Here is a 20100-nt window from a genome sequence, read left to right on the forward strand (position 1 = left end):
AGCCTTTTCGAGGTAATTACGGCTGTTGTTCCATCATTGCAGAGGACTGAAATGTATTCTTTCCCCAGCTAGTGGACCCTTTGACATTGTCCCAGCACTCAGTGGCAATGTCATATCATTGGCATTCTATTACAGTTCAGACTGCTGTGTCCAAACAGCCACTCTAAAGCTACTCTAAATGAATTTTTCAGCTGCTTTCTTTTTGCTTGTTAGTTTCTTGGGTGTGCCTGTCTAGGACCCTGGAGATGCCTTTCTAAGACGGGCAGGTCCACAGGTAGAACACATGCCTTTCAGCTGTTGCTGCTCTGCAGCACCTATCTGTCATGGGGCTGTCAGGTAAGGAACGTCCAGAGTGAGGAATTAACTCTTTATTGTCAAACGTACACTTGCAAGGCGTGCCCATCAGTCCTACGTCTCTCAGCTGCTCCTACGTGTGTACCCAATGAGGCAGTTGCAGCAACAGAGAGGGGTCCCACCACAACCTCAGCTCTCCCACCTGAGTTTTCTGCAAGCAGGCAAAGACTACGCCTGTGTGTAACCTGCTTCTGCTCCTCCCGCTTCAATCCTCTTTTGGTCCTGGGGAAAAGTGGAGCAGGAGAGGTAGGGCAGGAGTAGGAGGAGTGGCAGCCCTTGACTTTACACCAGCTTGACCTATCTCTAACTCCTCCTGCACCTGTTCTCTCTCCAATTCTGCAGCTTCTCCTGCCTCTGTCTCTCATCTCCTGGCTCCCCCAGATCACTGATCTCTTCCTCCAAGTCAGTCTCCAACCTCTCTTCTCCCAGTGCCCACTCCTCAGTGTCCAGCCAGTCCTTGCCACCTGTCTTCCCTGATCATTTTATTTCTAGGAGGACTAGAAACTGACATTTTTTTTAAAAATGAAAGCCTAGGGTCATTAAAGGCTTTTGTGGCTTCTATGGTGCCTGTGCGTTGCGTTGGTGACCCTTGTTTGACGAGAAAAGCATGCAGTGCATCACTGAGCCATGGTCCATCCTGAAAAGTGCTCCACTGCTTGAGTCATGTCGGTTTCCTTGCAGGTTGCCTCCCTTCTTTTTCCATGTCTGCATTACCCCCCTCCACACCCCAAAAGAGCCCCTTGAGTGGCATAGCTATGCTGTTTGGGAGCTTCTTAAAATACCTAGGAACAAAGCATTGGATCAGGTTTTGAAATGTGTAACTATGGCAAATGAATATTTTGTTATCTTCACGCATTGTAACTGAAACTTGAAAAATACAGACATTTTCACCCGCTTGTTTAAGTGCAGTAAAGCAGATCAGCTGGCCTACCCTGGGCGACCTATTTTCCCAGCCTCATCAAACTGTTCTCCTAATAAGGACATCACCTATTTTAAAAAGTATCTGTTATGTCAGGCTCTGCCTGATAGGCTTTTGTGTATATTACAAAGCCCCAGATTTTGTGAATGGGCTGTGTACATCACTTACTTTTTGATTCAAGGACAAGGTTTGCCCAGAATTGGAGAGGAAGGAGCTAACTAGATGCAGGCTGTGAGGCCTTTTTGATACACTGAAAATAGGATTCTTTCATTTCCCCTTTTCAGCAGCAGCAGCAGCTCTAAAAACTACATGGCTAAGGATTGTGTGTGTGTGCTTGTTTAATTTAAACTCCCTGACCCTGAACTCCACCTCAATTTCACAGCATGTCTTCTGTGATCACTTCCATCAATTTATTTTTTGCGTTGAGTGGCTGGGATTTTCAAACACCATTAGACCCATTAAAATGGCAATTATGCATTCAAAGGAGCTCCTTAAACTTAGGTTGATGTTCAACAAGATGTTTTAGGGAATCCCTTTCCAGTGTTGCCTTCAGATTCTTAGAAAAATATGTATTATTACCATTATCATGATGCCACTATAGATCGCTTTTATTGTATTGGCATGCAACTACAAAATCTTTTCTATACTGCAGTTTATTTAGCATTTAAAAAGTGTGCTTAGCAATCTCACCTTGGACTACATAAATCTCCAAACAACCATAGGGAGTGAGTCATTATTTCCAGAATGTACTTTTACAAGGTCATCCAATGGAATTGATGGTAGAGCCACAAGGAGCAAACACTGTGTTAATGGCCTCAGGGACTGCAGCAAGGACTATAAACTGGTGAGGCTGGTCCCTTCCCTTGGCTGGGCTCTCAATGCTGCCTTTTCAGATTTCTAAGGACCACTTCAAACATTACAAAGTTCCAGCACAGACGTTGCTCCCATGTTGGATACTGCATGACTATTAGACATAGATTACAATGTGTAATAATCCTTCAGGCATGTAGATTGTTGCATGTTCATGTATTGGATACCTGTAGTCAACCACACACAAGCTGGGGATTGATGCTTGGCTAACATTGTTGAGAAACAGTGTTTGTTCTGGTCTCTGTTGATATTTGGCTTTCTTCCAGCTCTGCACCATTGTAACAAAGCAGTAAAATGAAATGAAATTCAGTTGCTGGACAGCATACATGACGTCAAACTAAACAGTGGTTTGTTACCTGCTATTCATACCACCACTGTACAAATAACCCACCCCATCCCTTACACTTGCATGCATGCACACTCATACACACACACCAGTATGGGAGTTAGGTATTTGTCACAGTGCTTCTCACTACAGTGGTACCTTGGGTTAAGAACTTAACTTGTTCTGGAGGTCCATTCTTAACCTGAAACTGTTCTTAACCTGAGGTACCACCTTAGCTAATGGGGCATCCTGCTGCCGCCGCACCGCTGCTGCATGGTTTCTGTTCTCATCCTGAAGCAAAGTTCTTAACCCGAGGTACTATTTCTGGGTTAGTGGAGTCTGTAACCTGAAGCGTCTGTAACCTGAAGAATCTGTAACCCGAGGTACCACTGTATATCAACCAGCCTGAGCCCTGAGATTGGATGGGCAGAGAGAGGGCTGCTTCTGGTCTCATCAGCTAAGGTAGCCTGTTGTGTGGGAACCAGGAGCAGGGCTTTCTTTGTGGTGGTACCCCAGCTGAGCAACTCCCTCCTCTCTGAGGTGTGGATGGCCATGGCATTGATGGGCTTCTGGTGCATGGGGAAAACTCGCTCATTTTCCTAATGCTTTGCAGGCCATGCTTAGTTTATTATAATTTTTCAGTTTCTAGTCTTGCATTTTTTACTGATTGCTATTGCTTCACTGATGGTTTTGAATTGTATCCGCCCCCCAAAACCTTATTGCTCCATTTGTTTTGATGTAAAAGACACTGAGGTAGTCCTTGACAAAAAAGGTGATATATTTTGTTGTTGTTGTTGTTTAGTCGTTTAGTCGTGTCCGACTCTTCGTGACCCCATGGACCAGAACACACCAGGCACCCCTGTCCTCCACTACCTCCCGCAGTTTGGTCAAACCCATGCTGGTAACCTCGAAAACACTATCCAACCATCTTGTCCTCTGTCGCCCCCTTCTCCTTGTGCCCTCCATCTTTCCCAGCATCAGTGTCTTCTCCAGGGAGTCTTCTCTTCTCATGAGGTGGCCAAAGTACTGGAGCCTCAGCTTCACGATCTGTCCTTCCAGTGAGCACTCAGGGCTGATTTCCTTAAGAATGGATGCATTTGATCTTCTTGCAGTCCATGGGACTCTCAAGAGTCTTCTCCAGCACCATAATTCAAAAGCATCAATTCTTCGGCGATCAGCCTTCTTAATGGTCCAGCTCTCACTTCCATACATCACTACTGGGAAAACCATGGCTTTAACTATACAGGTGATATATAAGAACACCAAATAAATAACTCAATAAATTGGATGCTGCCAGCTGAAATTTCTTTCTAAATAAAGATACATGCCCTCAGTGTTGTATTATTTGAACAGTAAGAAGACACTCCACAACCCAAAATCAGTTGGGCCCAGTATTTTGGAATCTCCATCAAACATGCCTAAGAAGCTTACGGAATGCCCATAGGACTAAAATTAACTTACATAACAGATTAAGAGACGAGCAAATAGGAAAAGCAAGTCCTACCCTTAATCTACCCAGAAGGATTCCTCAGCAGGAATGCTACATTTGTTGAGGAAGACTTAGAAAACAAAAACCAGAGTTAGGAGAGGAATCTTTACTATTTAGTTATCAGCTCCTGCCATGGTCAGCTAGAGAGTAAATGTTGAAGGAAATTGAAAGAACTTGAGATGCATCTTCATGGACTCTGATAAAATACTTGAGTCCTTTAGATCCTCCTGGATGGATGCATTACACATTGGCAATGCTGTAATTAATCCCTTTCCCCATATTATGAGGAGATTTCTTTAGAAACAGCGCATAGAAACTGAATGCCATAAAATGGCACCAGGGTTTAACTTTTGTCTTGATGTTTTAAAACTGGGAGGCTATTAGTTTTCAAAATAAGAATAATATCCACCGTGTCTCATTATGGGAGATGTTTAATGCAGGCTCCTCTTGACTGATTCAGAAATGTAAGCAGATTGTTCATAGCAATGTCTTCAGAATGGAGCTCATCTTGAGAGGGAAGGGTTCTAATTAAGATCCAGCAAACAATCTACTCTGTAACTTGCAATTAAGGAAATAATTGATTTACTGTAATGATTAATCATGTAATGCTTTCAGCCTCAACATTTCTGAACTTCAAAAAACAACACAGCTAATGTCAACCAACTCAAATCGGTTCCTTCAGTGATTAATGGGAGCAGACAGCCTAAGCACTAGTATTACACAAGTGCTCAGAGAAGCGTGGCTGTGAATTTCAAGAGTGCATTTGAGCAGAGGATGTGTCTCAGGTTGCTGTAGGCATCTAAAGCCAGACTCTTCATTAGCAGAAAAATCATTCTTTGCTGAAAAGAAGAAGCCCTGAAGAATATTTAGAGGCTGAGCCAGGACACCAAGACAGTCTAGCTCTGCCAAAAAATCCTCTCTCTCCGTTTGCCCATTTCAGTCCAAAGGAACAGTCCAAGACATGTTGCCATGGCATCAAATAGTAAACCGTATCCAGTGTGCTGCTTCCAGTTCAACACACTGTATTTCAGAATGGGGGGAGAGATTTGCAAGCTACCAGGGGGGTGGTGGTGGGGGGGAGTGGTGAGAAAAGGACAAAGTGGGCTACATTTCATGGTATGAGTGGCTTTAGGCTGCAAATGCAGCAGAGAGTCCCATGGTACCACTTCACTTTGGCATGAGCTTTCATATGCAAGAGCCTTAGCTTAGCAGATGCAGGAACACGACCAGTCTTCTAAAGTCTGTCTTGCAATGCATATTTGGCTCCATAGTATTTCTGAGAGCCAGACAAGATAGGAAACATAGACTTGGCCTCTCAAACCGTTGGCTTTTGTACCATCATTTAGCTGCAGTACAGGATTAAGCAAAATGTGGCAGCGTATCCCAGTCGTTGCCCTACTGTGCAGCCCTTCTGTTCAGCAGAGGCAGAGCATATGCCCACGCTGCCCAGAGTGGACATGCTTCCGAGGGGGGTGGGGCATGGGGCATGCTCCTGAGGGAGTGGGGGGCATGGAGGGTGCCCTCCCAGGTGTGGGATAGCGGCTGTGGTGCATGGAGCGGTGTGTGCGTCCTGCAGCCGGGGGTGGTGAGAGCCACCCACAGGGGCAAAGCAAGCCGCCAATGGCAGACATTCGGTGTGCTGCCTGCCCACGACTGCCAAATGTCACCCCTCTCAGCAAAGATGCCCAGGGCAGTCCGCCCCCACTGTACCCCCCTTCCTCCTCCCCTGCTGTTCAGGACTCCAGGTAAACCTGGAACCAGAAGCTCTGAAGTGCCATTTGGGGTCTGAAGAAAAGAGGGGAGGTTTTAAGAGATAATAGCCACCCTGACCCTCCTGCAGCCTTCCTCTGATTTGCTACATAAAGCTAGTGGTCCAATGAACCATTGGGGAGGGCGGGGAGGGCTGGAAAGCAGGTAGGAGGAGGGATGAAGCTGAGAACCCTTGACAAGGAGGATGGATGGATGGAGAGGTGCAGATATAAAAAAGGTACAGCGAACCATCTTCCGAGTTTAGTTGTATTTTCATTACCCTCTGCAAGCAGCAGCTTTTGAAAACATGAAAAAAGAGGGCAACACAGAAGTTGCTTTGTGGTTCAGCAAATTTGCAAACTTGTTTCTTATTTTTGTTATTTAAGCTTTCTTAGTTAAGCTTCTCAAAAACAAAACAAAAAAGCCTTTTTATGAGTGTCAAATGATTAGTTTCCCTGTTTATTTCCAACACCATCTACTATGGTACATATCCGTCACCTGAACTACTGGAAAATACGTATCAGTAAGCAAAGTGGAAACACCATGATATTTTTAAGATCTTGACGCAGAAGCTGGTACTTGAATTGGATTAACTCAGAGTTCTACTGTCAGATTCACTGAGAGCCAATCACAATCTTGTTCATTCTGAGTGCTGCTTTGGGTGAGCGAAAACTGTAATGACACACAGCCATGTTTTTTGTTCAGTAGGACTAGATAAGTTCTGCAGAGCACTTTCTACACTTGAAGTGCTGTAAGAACCATAACCATGATTAGTACATTTGTTTATTGCATTCCTGGTACAGTATATTATGATTATTGTTTCTGATCTATGCTGTTGGATATATTAGTAGAAGAGCAGGATATAATGAATTACTGCTCTGCAATTGTTAATATATAAATAATCTGCAAATTTCAGAATGCATTAAGTATCATATTCTCCAATTTATTTATTTATGTATTATTATTGACAGAATTAGAAGGCTGTGTCCAACTCTGTGTTACAGACACTGATCTCTTTGGTAAAGGTCTCTCAGTGGATGTGACTTAGTAGCAAAAAAATTGAGCAGCAATATAGGAAACAGGGCGGGGGCGGGAATCCAGTCAATTCTGCATGCCTTTTTTGAAGATAACATGATGTTTTAAAACACTATGCAATCCTGGACATGATTTAAGATTCCTGCAGCATCTTCTCTGTGGCTGTGTTGCTAAATCATCAAATCTTATTAACTCATCTGAGCTGACACTCGGAGCCTGAGCCAAGTCACGACAATACTGTGCTGTGTTCAAAGGGTTTGCTGTGTTTTGCTACCAATCTCTGTTTCTAGGATATATTTTAGGAACAGTAAATGCAACATTTAATACTGCTTCCAGTGGGTGTCACTGCCACCTGCATCTAGTAGGAAAGAAGGCAATTGCCTGCTAGAGAATGAAAAATTGGTATCAACAGAATCAGGGCCAGATATGGTCGATTGCAAGGCTGAGCAAATGTTATCTCCTCCCTCTCCTCAAACACCCCCCCCCACTGTATGTATTTATACAAGGGAAATACAACTTTGTATTTGCTTATAGTGATGGCTACCATATTGGGGTTGGCAAGCAATGAGAGCAGGGGCACAGCCCTGTGTGTGTATGTGTGTGTAATTGTAATGTAAGAGAGGCTTCTGAAAATGCAATCAATAGTCTGTTCCTCCCCTCACCCATGCTCACTGGGCAGCAACAAAAAAGGCTAGGCTTGCAAACAAGCAACGTTTAATTAAAAGTGCAGGAACCTTTAAAAGCCTCAAAAGAGCTTTACAAGCTGGCTGTGCAATTGTGTTTTATTACAGCAACAAAATTCTCACAAATCAGGTCTGCAAAAATGTAGGAGGGCAACACAGAAGTGGCAATCAGGATGTTCTGCAAAGAAAAGTAAACATAGGATGGCCATTCTAGTGAAAAGAACAATCCTAGCTGGTCAGTGTTTGAGTCTGGGGTGGAATTAATCTACCTCTCTCTCCAAGGCACCCCACACTTCCTGGCAGGCTTCCTTGTGTGCCTTTAGCAGCTGTGGAACAAACCACACCAAAATTTAGCAGGTGAACTTTTCCTCACCTGCAGATGCAGAGATTGGGAAAGCTGCCGCTACATTTTCCTTATCAGCCTAAACATCTTTCAGATTGTTTCATGGTTCTGTTGAAAGGTATGCGGGTGACAAAAACTCATGTCACAATTACTTTTTAAAGTCTTCAAGATGCCCCTGCAGGATTTGTGATTGTTTTCATCACAGTACACTGCATCGTTTAGATTTCTGTAACTTTAAAATGGCCAGTTACCTCAAGTGAAGCTGAGCTAGCAAAACAAAAGTTTGGAATACTAAAAAAAAAAAAAAGGGGGGGGTGTTCTAAGTCAAGGCAGTTTTAAAACAAAACAGGTGCCAAGCTTCAGAAAGGGCTGGTGGACTGGAGAGAAGGTCTAGAGATTTCAGGCTTTCAACACTGGATTTGTTATTTCATGGGTTAGAGGAACCCTGCATTTTACTCTGACAATGTTGACTATGTGTTGTACCTTTTATGGGCTTTAAAAGCAGGAAGCATCTCTTCAGCTTGAACGTAAGAATGGTATCCCGACCCTCTCAGCATGAATTATTGGAAATGAGAGCTGTAACACACACTATAGGTGCTACAGGGATGCTTCTAAAAATGGTCCTGCATAGCATGTGATTCCTATTCTAGCTGCTCTATTGTCTTCTGCAGTTTATGAAGGAACTCACTACAAGCTGAATTAATGGTAACTTAAACTTTATTCATGATGAAACATGGGAGCCTGCACGTTACTTCTCTAGCCAGATCTCCAAAAGCTGGCTTCCTGGGGTGGAGCTGTTTCTCTTGAAGGGGCCACATGTCAGACATTTAGTTGATAATACATAAATTACAGTTGCACAATGGAGAAATAGATTGGAACCACATGGGAGAGTTTGTGTGTTTCACCTGGTGCTGGTGCGAGCAGCTCCAGGTTCTCATGACCTAGAGTGGGTACCCTACCCTTCCCACATTGAAAGCATACATTTCCCTCATTCTTTGCAATTTTTAACACACCCTCTGCACCAGTTTCCTAAGCATGTGGAAGCCCCAAGGAGGTTTGTGCCAGAGTTTGTGCCAGAATGAAAGGAAAACAAGCAGCTGGCTTCTGCAGAGGGAATGAACAACCTCTTAATGGCCATGGTGCCCTGTGTTTAGGCAGAATTCACCTCCCGCAGCAAGAGGAGTGGGCCAGAAGGATTAGAGAGTGTGTTGCATCACAGTTCATTGGGCTTTTCAAACATCCAAGGTCTCCATGCCTTGTAAACTGCTGAGCTATTAGCACCAGCCTTGGCTGTTGGCAGAGATGTGGAGGTCCACATGCACATCTTCATGTTACGGCTGAGAACACTCACCACAGGAAGGCCATTCTCACTGGTATCCCCATAGCAACCATAGTAGGTGCTGCTTTGATCCTCAGCTCCCTCGATTTCAAAATAACTGAACCTCCAGTTAAGTGTTCTCATACTCATAGTGTCAGGGCAGGCTGTGGTGCTTACTAACAGGTGTAGCGATTGCTGTGTCAAGCATTTTCTGTTATAATGAGGCCCACGTGTGACAGATCAGATGAGTGAGCAAAGACACACGAGCTGTGCATTAGGTTGCCTCCATTAGGCAATTTTCCTTGACTGAGAACTGCTTTTTTTAAAAAACAAAATCCTTGAAAATGTGTTAATACTTGCTCTGGCCTTGATCGGGCTTAATATAACAACCAGCTCATGCTGATGTTACATCTGCTGAGAAATCTGATGAACTTCACACTTTCCTCCCTTTCACTGAGTTACTATGATTAGCTTCAAAATACTTTGCTGTTAGATGTGAAACAACCACGGTGACAGGTTGTTTGTGTGGGTAATGCTAGGAGATGTTCCATCCTGCAGAACTGAAACCTTCAAGTCCTCATTGGCTGGAACATAAACATCTGCAGTTACTGCTGTTTTCTGATATTTTCTGTATAGCTTGCCTTTGGTTCCCTCCAGATTTTGTTGGACTCCAATTCCCAACAGTCTCAGCTGTATAGCCATGGCCAGGAATGATGGGAGTTGTGGTCCAAGAACATATGGAGGGCCACCAGTTCCCCATCTCTGCACCACCTCAACTACTCCTGAGTCAGAGTACAAACTGCTCCTAATGGCAGCATTTAGCCATTTCTGTAGATAGTGTAGATCAGGCATCCCCAACCTTCAGCCCTCCAGATGTTTTGGACTACAATTCCCACCATCCCTGACCATTGGTCCTGTTAGCTAGGGATCATGGGAGTTGTAGGCCAAAACATCTAGAGGGCCGCAGGTTGGGGATGCCTGGTATAGATAGCTTGTCCATCCTTAAAAAAACACACACACATGCCTCAGAGATTTAGCTCCCTCTCTAGACAGCCCATTTCATTGCTAAACTGCTCTTGGAGCTAAGAAGTCCTCCTTAATGTAAAGCCTGAAGCTAATGTTTTCATAAACCATGATGAGGGTCCTATCATTGATGTAAGTTCTCTAAATTTGCTCCAGCAACATTTACACTAGTCTAAATATATTGAGAATACCAATCACAGATCTGGATTATTGGTACTCTTTGTCTTTCTGTCACCATTAAAGCACCAATCCTGTGCTTTCCACAAAAAGCCCAGTATGCTTCCATTGCAACTCTTTCCTTTCGCAATTGTATCCCAGCTACCTACATTTAGCGCATACAGTAAAATTATAGCATAATTATAGCACAGCTCAAGCCTGCCTACGATACTGACATAGGGAGTGACAATGGAAGAAGAAGAAGAAGGGGTGGATATGCTTTCAACATTCCTCTGAAAGGGCTTGCTTTTCCTGTACATACCGTCAACTCCAGGGCTTCATTAAGGAGGCCATTGCGCTTACTGTGAAGGTAGGCGTTGGAGCTGCCAGTCTTGGCCACACGGATCCTGGCCAGCCGGGCTTTCTGTGGAAGGAAGCAAGGTGGGGAGTAGGTTAGACTTTCATCTATATATCAACCTTGATTTCTTTTGTGTGAGTGATAACCATGATTTGTCTTCAGTTTTTTTTGCTTTAGAAGAGATATACTTTTCATCATACTGTACTTGTTGACAGTTTTATTATTTCCTACATTTTTTTAAAAAAAAATACATGTGTCTTACTAGTTTTACTTTCTGAAAGAAGGGATGTGGGTGGCGCTGTGGTCTAAACCACTGAGCCTCTTGGGCTTGCCAATCATAAGGTCGACTGTTTGAATCCCCGTGATTTTTTTTTACCTTACTTTCTGAAAAGGAAAAGCTTTGTTATTTATTTTTTTAAAAAAAATGTTTTCTATTCATAGAAGAGGAACATGACTGAAGCAAGGAATCAGGATTTCCAATGAAACGTAAAACTGTGTGTTCTTCCAAAATTCCAGATGCCAGATGTTGGGAAGACCTGGGTTTGTATTCTGAAAACTATAGAATCCTGGAGCAGCCTTGAGTCTCAGTTGTGCTGTGTATTTAAAGCGGCATCATACCACTTTAAACAGTCACATTGAAAGTTCCCAAAGAATCTTGGGAACTGTAGTTTGGTAATGGTGCCAAGAGTTGTCAGGAGACCAGTATTCACCTCACAGAGCTACAATTCCCAAAGTTCCTTGGGAAGATGGATTGACTGTTAAACCACTGAGAGAACTGTAGCTCTATGAGGGGAGGTTGGATCTCTTAATAACTTTCAGCACCCTTAGCAGACCACAGTCCTCAGGATTCTCTGGGAGAAGCCATGGCTGTTTACAGTGGTACGATAAATTTATAGTGCAGATGCAGCCTTAGACTCATTGGATGACCTGGGTCAATTCCATATCTCCTAGCTTTATTCTAACGTTAACTTGGAATATTGATGCCCTATCTCAAAAGGTTATTAGGAAATTAAAAAATGAAAGCATTTTCTACATTTATGGTACAGTCTTATGCACACTAACTTCGATTAGTGGCACTTACTCCCATGGTAATGCACAATGGGTCGTGCTGTAACGGCACAAAAATTAGCATTTGCATGTTATGTATTTTAGGGTTTTGACCCATTCTTCACTGTAAAGTCTCAGGGTGGGTTACAACAACAACAAAACCAATAAAAGAAGTAAAACAGTTGATATACAATTACAAAAACAAGTAAAACGATTCCAAGTGAAAGCAGCACAGCATAGATTAAATGAAACAGAAGAGGAGGGTCACATGAAAATGCCTTAACTACCAAAGACGAGGGTGGAAACAGTTAAAGAGTAGCAGTGGCACAATCCCTTTCCTGGGACCATCAGAAACTCACAAAGTTAAGAGGCATCTTGTTTTTGCTTCACACAGCAAAAGATATTAGGGTGGCCCTGTTTATTTTTCTATCCTTCCCTTCTTTAACATCCTGTATGAGGAAGACCTCTGTGAAACTAGAAAGGTATCTCAGTATTTTGTGCCTTTCAGTTGGTCATAATAAAAGACATGCCATGGCTGCTGTTTAGATTCTTTTCTATATGGACCGTTGTTGTTGTTGTCATCATCGTCATAACTGAATCTGTTTTTACATATTTTGATTATTCTAAGTCACCAATCACTCTTCTTTTCCCATACGTATTAAGCTTCGTTTTCTCCTGAAACCCATCCAGCAATTTAGTGGGAGAAAAGTTAAACTGTGTTTCATTGTGCTTTCAGTAACTGGCTCTGATGCTTGAAATTTTTTGTGAAACATTTTGAATTCAACAGCACCTTTTGGGCACACAAACTGTGCCAGTGTTACCAAGGTTACAAAGCATCTATCTCTGCTGATTACAGAAAGAAGGCTCTCTCTGTATGAAGAGAGGTCAGTTTGTGTCCCCCACTGAAATATACTTGGAGTCGAGTGTGGATTTCATGCTCTTTATTCAGCTCATAGTAGTGAGGAATGAAAGTCCCCCCAGAATATCTGCTTTATATACATTATTTACACAATGGGGCACATGTGATTGGCTAATTCTGGGATTCTCCTGTAGGCCAATCAGGTTGCGGATTCACTTCCACCTGGATTGGGTGGCTCCTGCAGACCAATCATACTGCTGCATTGTTCTAGACCAATCAGACTGCTGCATTCTGGACCCTATTGTTCTAGGACCAATCAGACTGCTGTATTCTGAATCCTATTGTTCTAGGACCAATCAGACTGCTGCCTTTTGGATCCTATTCAACTCAGTACATAACACCCCCCCCCCCACATATATGAACACACACATATAATTAACTGGTGTCAGATCTGGGTGCCCTCTCCCCAATAATTGCATATAGAGACGCTTATTTTTGTGGAGCAGGGAAATGGGCAAGTTATTCACAGAGTAATTGACATAATGAGAAACAGCAAACAAAAGTCATTATTTTAAGAAGCTGATATAAGACCAATGTTCCATCTAGCTTAGTACTGCCCATACAAGTCAGCAGCTTTTTATTTAGTAGCAACAACTTATTGGTCAATTTTTACACAAAAAAGGTCTGTCAGTAAGTTACAACATTTTAAAGAACATAATCATGGATTTTATGTGTGACAATGATACGATTTATATCAACAGAACAGTTAATTAAACAGTTGGTCTGTGAGCATTTAGATGCTGTGATTATTAACACCCAGCATCAGTTTCCTCAAAAAAAAGCTATGCCAGATGAATCTCATATATATACATATATAAAATAGAGTTACAAGCTGGATGCATCAGTGCAATGTTGTGGATATAGTGTATCTTGATTTCATTAAGGCTTTTGACAAAGTCCCCCATGATATTCTTGTGGAGAAGCTGGTAAAATGGGACAAGGTAACCTGTTAGGTGGATTTGTAGTTGGTTGACTGACCAAACCCAAAGAGTGCTCATTAATGGTTCCTCATCATACAGAAAAAAAGTGGCAAGTGGGGTGCCGCAGGGTTCTGTCCTGTGCCTGTTGTACAACATCTTTATAAGTGACTTGGATGAAGGAATTGAGGGGATGCTCATCAAATGTGCACATGACACCAAACTGTGAGGGGTAGCTAATGCCACAGAACATATAATCAAGGTTCAGTATGACCTTAACAGAATGGAGAACTGAGCCCAAATTAACAAAGTGAAATTAAAAAGGGACAAATGTAAGGTTCTACACTTAGGGTACACAGGCTTCTTGTATGACTTGGCTGACTAGCTTGATCCACTATTTGGGCTCCTTTTACATTGTGCCTGTTTCCCCCCACTCATATAACTAGGTAGCTTTAAATTCTGGACTTAATTGTCATAGGAGGAACCGCTTATGAATATTACTTCACTTACCTCAAAGTTAATCAATTCAGCCATGGTGAATTTGGGTGTTTGCTTTGCTAAGTAGAGCCCTGCCCCCAAAGTCCTGCTCAGAGGGCACCCCTGGATCTGTTGAGGACTGCACAAAGGTTGTCCTGTATTGGGGTGTGGATAGGCTTGCTAATCTTTGGATACTTTTAGATTACATGTAAGCAGTAGACAGAGTACACTTTGTCCAATCCATATTCTGCATGTGAGCATACTGCAGCCTTTGCCAACACCTTCCAGATGTTTTGGAGTACAACTCCGTTCAGCCCCAGTCAGTGCTGGTTGGGACTGAGGGAAATTGTAGTCCAAAACATCTGGAGGGGGTTGGCAAAGGTTGTAATATACTCACATGCACCAGGGTCCTGGAGGGAACCAGAATAATGAAGGCTGGTATATTATATGCTGCCTATGAAACTCAACTCTCAGAAACTTGTCACACAGCCCCTAGTTCATCTTTCCTTTCTTTGAAATAGCTGAGGTTTAAACAAAGCTGTTAAGTTAATTTGCAGTTAACATAATGAGGCTGTGGGTTGCATTCTAACTCATTTCCATAGACTACCTACTGGAGTTCAGCTCACTGTACAGCCACCCACCCCCAACAGCTGAGCTTCCATTATAAGGGGCTGATTGCTTTTGATTTCTCAATGCTCTCTATAGTCAGAGACCCACAGGACAACCCAGAATATGCTTTTGAGAGGCTCAATGTACTTGTCACACTCAGATATCTTTCACATGCAGTCAGAGCTGAATGGCAGCCACTCTTCTGATACAGTCCCATGTGTGCTGTGTGTGAACAATGCAGGTTACATGGGTCTTAAGCATGCTGAGCGTATGGAAAAGACCCACAATCTGCCCCACCATCACTTACAGCTGCGGCCACTCCCTGAAAAGCTGCTCATGAAAAAACAGCTATCAAATGGCTGGTTAAACAACAAAAAGATTAAATTAAAAAACAACATTAGCCCAGGTACATTTTTGAAAAACGATAATAAAGCAGAATTTTAATTTAGCCATTTAAATACTAAATAGGTCAGTGTGTCATACTTTTTATTTGTCCAATTCCTAGCAGAACTTGTCTTGTTTACTTCTGTGTTGAATAAAGACATTGGTAAACTGTAGATATGTCGGGGGAGGCAGAAACTGGCTTTCCATTGTAGGGATTAAAATGGCCTCTTTTTGACTACTGGACACCAGGGCCGGCCCTACCAGTTGGCAGAGTGGAACAAGCAGATGATGCTTGGGAGGGCGCTGTTCCCCCGGAAGTGGAAGCGCCGCAGCAGAGCGAGGCTTTCGCAGTGAAGATCAGGTAGGAGCTAGGATGCTGCCTCCACTTGGGCTGGCATCAGCTCGGGCTGAGGCTGCTCTGTACACCGCTGCCAGCCCGAGTTGGGGAAAGAGGTGTACAGGTGCGGCATCCCTGCCTGCCCACACACCTCTTTCTCTGGCTTGGGCTGTCCTCTTTTTTGCTCTTCAAGATATGGAAACCCTAGACAATACACAATATACTGAGCTCAGTGTGGTGCAGGAGTAAAAAGAACTGAGGAGGAGCAAAGCAACTGTGAACTCCTCTCCAGAAACCTGCATATTTGTGTAGTAACAGTAAGCCATAGATACTGGGGGGAAAATGCATCCACATTTGATTTTTAGTTACAGGGCTGAACAGAATCATAGTGACTAATGCAAGTATCAGGTTCAGAATAGACCTCTTTAATCAAACGGTTTTTAAACTTCTGCTGATTTGCCTGGATACTAGATTGCTTTTCTTCATCTATGAAGAATTTTGTACCCCCGTACCTAAGTTGTTTCTCATCTTGCTGTGCACACTTGCAATACTTGTACTGCATGCCATAGCAATAACTTCCCTTTGATTTGTTTTGCAGTCTGTTCTCGATGCACATTTACTCAGAAATAAATCTTACTCAGCCGAACAGAGCTTCCGCTCGCGTACATGTGCAACAGGTGTGCGGCATTTCAGTGCAATCTATACCATCTATACATATCCAGGCACTGATTTCAGTGAGACTTTCTCCAGATAAGTGGGTATAAGATGGCAGCCTTAATTGCCTAAATGTCATTAAAGGTAATAATTATACAGTTAACTGCAAAATAATAAAAATTGACTACACTGAACTGTGCTTGCCAGGGTCCTATAGCACTCTCTTCCCTTTAATATGCCATGCCAAAAAGACACACAATGTAGCAAGGGGTAAATAGCTGCTATGGACACTTCTGAACATAATGAGCCAAGAAACATTATTAGTGTTTATGCATCAGTGAGTTTGGCACTCTATTAATAAGAATTGTTTAACCTTTTGAACTCTAACGTACACACACAATTTCTCAGGCAATTATGTGTCTCGAATACAGATTGGTCTCAGTTCGGTTACACGGAAGAAGCCAAAAGTCAGCTATATGTGGAGCTTCAAGGTATACCAGAGAGTCATGAAATTTGTTATTTACGGACAAGCATCAGCAACATGGTGCCCATGGGGCCACAGAGGCTTTCCTTGGCATCCACAGGGTCTTCTCCCCTTTCCAAAATCAATCTTGAAAGAAGCATTCTATTGTAGCCAATATAATAGGTTACAGCGTGTGCTCTGTTGCGGTGTGCGCATGGTGCCCATGACAGTTTTTCTGGTTTGCAAATATGCTCAAGTATCCAAAAAGGTGAGGAATGCTTGCTCTGGAAGCTAATGTTGAGTGTTCTGAAATATGGGACATTTTTGTCCTGCTATGTGCTATTAGCTTGCTATATTCTTTTCTAATAGTATCATCCTGGAATAAGGTGGAAAGGAGAAGTAGAGTTGGGTGTCATCAGCGTACTGGTGACATTAAATAGCCAAACTCCGGTCATCCTCTCCTAATAATAATAATAATAATAATATATTATTTATACCCCGCCCATCTGGCTAGGTTTCCCCAGCCACTCTGGACGGCTTCCAACAGAATATTAAAATACAATAGTCTATTAAACATTAAAAGCTTCCCTAAACAGGGCTGCCTTCAGATGTCTTCTAAAAGTCTGGTAGTTGTTCTTCTCTTTGACATCTGGTGGGAGGGCATTCCACAGGGCGGGTGCCACTACTGAGAAGCCCCTCTGCCTGGTTCCCTGTAACTGGGCTTCTCGCAGGGGGGAACTGCCAGAAGGCCCTCGGCACTGGACCTCAGTGACTGGGCAGAACAATGGGGGTGGAGACACTCCTTCGGGTATACTGGACCGAGGCTGTTTAGGGCTTTAAAGGTCGGCACCAACATTTTGAATTGTGCCCAGAAACATACTGGGAGCCAATGTAGATTTTTCAAGACTGGTGTTATGTGGTGTCGGCAGCTGCTCCCATTCTAGCTGCCGCATTCTGGATTATTTGTAGTTTCCGGGTGACCTTCAAAGGTAGCCCCACATAGAGCGCATTGCAGTAGTCCAAGCGAGAAATAACTAGAGCATGCAGCACTCTGGTGAGACAGTCTGTGGGTAGATAGGGTCTCAGCCTGCGTACCAGATGGAGCTGGTAGACAGCTGCCCTGGACACAGAATTGACCTGTGCCTCCATGGACAGCTGTGAGTCCAAAATGACTCCCAGGCTGCGCACCTGGTTCTTCAGGGGCACAGTTACCCCATTCAGGACCAGGGAGTCTTCCACACCAGACCACCCACTGTGCCCAAAAAACAGTACTTCTGTCTTGTCAGGATTCAACCAGTGGTTTCATGTAAGTATTAAATAGCATGGGGGGCAGAACAGAACCCTGAGGGACTTGCCTCTACAGGAAAGGGGTGAGTAAAACAGTGCCTCCAAGTTCCATCACAGCAAGGTGGCCCAGAAGAACATCATGGTCCATGGTATCAAAAGTCACCAAGAGGTCCAGCAGATAAAACAAGGACACTCACACCTACTCTAGTTTCCGATGTAAGTCATCCACCAAGGCAATCCAAACCATCTCTGTCCCATAACCAGGCTTGAAACCAGAATGAAATGGATCTAGATGATCAGCTTTCTTCAGAAACCCCTGGAGCTGAGGTGCTTAGCTGAGATGAAACTCTTCAAGAGATGTCATCATCACATTGTTAAGGTCATATCAACAAGCCCCCCCCCCCCCGAATCACCATTTTAAAAATGTTTGGGTGCATTTTCCCAACATGATGGTTGAAACTTTTCTGTCCATTCTACAAATGGAAAATTTGCACACACAAAAAGGCATTAAAGCATGCACACGCACACATGACGCAACACACCAGACTATGCATCATAGATTTCATTCTGGTTCTCATCTGTTGCTATCTAATGGGCTACATACTGTAATGCTAATCTAGTGAATAAATCACTTTCTATGGTGAAGGGCACAGAAAGATCATTCCCACAATGACGATCAACTTAGGTTCACTTCCAAGGCCATATTATGAAAATGAGGAGCCACAAATAATTGATGTCACCACTCATGACCAATGTTTAGAGGAGGTATTATTATTTTCAACCCCTTCCTTCTTACATCTATCGCCACTCGGGGCAGGATTTTCACTTTAGTATTTGGGTGGGTGCCGTTTTGAGCGTACTTTATCATTTGCAAGGTAGCTGTGGGTGGTGTGTGCCTTTTCCTTTCAACAAATGTTTCTCCAGTACTCTGCAACCTCCTAGCTGCCTGCAAGCTCCATGGGAAGATTCACCTCATGATATCTTTCCCTCGGCTTAAATTGAAGCAACAGAGCATCACATATCGGTATGCTTGTTCTTTTGGTTTTTAAAGGAAACCCTTTTCTTTCTTTATCCCCTTAAAAAAACATGTACATGTATATGCCACTTTTTAATCTTTTGAGCCTCAAAGCAGCTTACAATAAAAACAATCAAAGATAATTATAAGAACAAAATTGCTATAAAAACACACAGTAAAACAGTAGCAGCAGAATTTCAAAAATACAAATGGCAATGGCAAATCCATTACTAAGGGTTCAAATTGTTCTGGTACAACAGGTTAGTTATGAAGACTTGCTCCGTCTTTGCATGTGGGGGTGGGGCTACTACTGCACACTGAATATCTCATACATTCAGTCTGCAACTGAGCTAAGATTCTTCAATAGCTCTTTATGAAGCTAAGGGTGAATTCTAGATAGCCATTGGGCAAAGTTTTAACATAATGGGTAGTGTTTATGTACAATGTATAACTTAAATTATTGGCTGCAAACTTTCAGCAGAGATCAGGTGCCAAACCTGGTGATTTGAGTATCTGGGAAATCTGTTATTTTAGCTTTCTCCGTACATTGCCTTCCAGATTTGGTAATGTTCATGTCAACAAGCTGTAGTCTCCTAGCAACTTTCCCTGCCATTTCCACACTAACAGCGTACTTGCATCTATACACACAGTGATGTGCTCATCGAAGGGATCAGGAGAGGAGAAACAGCTGCACCAAAACAACATCCAAAAATAGGGTTTGCAGGCTCTTATCACACTAGCATTTGTGAATCACCGCCACGAGATATTGATTTTCTTCAAGGCACATGCAGCCAATCAACCAATATGTTTTTCAGCTTCTACAAATCTCTTTCCCAAGAATATCAGGTCGCACTGTGGCCTTAGAAATAAGCTCAAATGACTCAAAATAAAACAAAGAACAAATCTAATCTTCAAGGCGTAACATTATGTTCCTCCTGGGATTCTGTGTGAATGTGCTGTGTTGAAACCAGATTTGAATATTTCAGTGGGGCACACTGACTGGAGATTATAGTACAGTAGAAGGTGCTAAAGAGTAAGAGGAGGAGCAGAGAATACAAAGGTGTGCAACAAGGCGCATGCGAAGTGGTCTGCGGCCACCGCTTTTGCCACCCCCTCCTGCAAGGGTGCCCAGGCTGCCTCAGCCCACTGTCACCACCTGAAAGGGCACCCAGGTCCCTGCCCACCTGCTCACTACCAGCTGCTCGCTGCCTTACCTTCACCGGCTCTCCGCTGATACGATGAGGCCAACATGCCATGAGGTCTCCATTGAGGCTTACTACAGCCACAGGCGTACTTCTGACAGTGTGGCTGGCTTCTGGAAGTATGTCTGCAGCCACAGTGGGAAGCCTCACAGTGTCGGAGGATGCCT

General features: G+C 43.3%; 1 protein-coding gene across 4 annotated transcripts in view; it reads right to left on the minus strand.

The window, feature by feature from the left end:
* Positions 1-20100, minus strand: part of KCND3 (potassium voltage-gated channel subfamily D member 3) — a 259340-nt gene that overhangs the window by 15750 nt on the left and 223490 nt on the right. For all 4 annotated transcript variants that reach the window (XM_028734493.2, XM_077929065.1, XM_077929063.1 and 1 more), the window contains exon 4: positions 10587-10688. In XM_028734493.2, the coding sequence (XP_028590326.2) occupies positions 10587-10688 (102 nt within the window). The remainder of the gene's footprint in view (positions 1-10586; positions 10689-20100) is intronic.

Source organism: Podarcis muralis, chromosome 5 (genome assembly GCF_964188315.1).
Source record: "Podarcis muralis chromosome 5, rPodMur119.hap1.1, whole genome shotgun sequence".
In the NCBI taxonomy this organism is placed as follows: Eukaryota; Metazoa; Chordata; class Lepidosauria; order Squamata; family Lacertidae; genus Podarcis; species Podarcis muralis.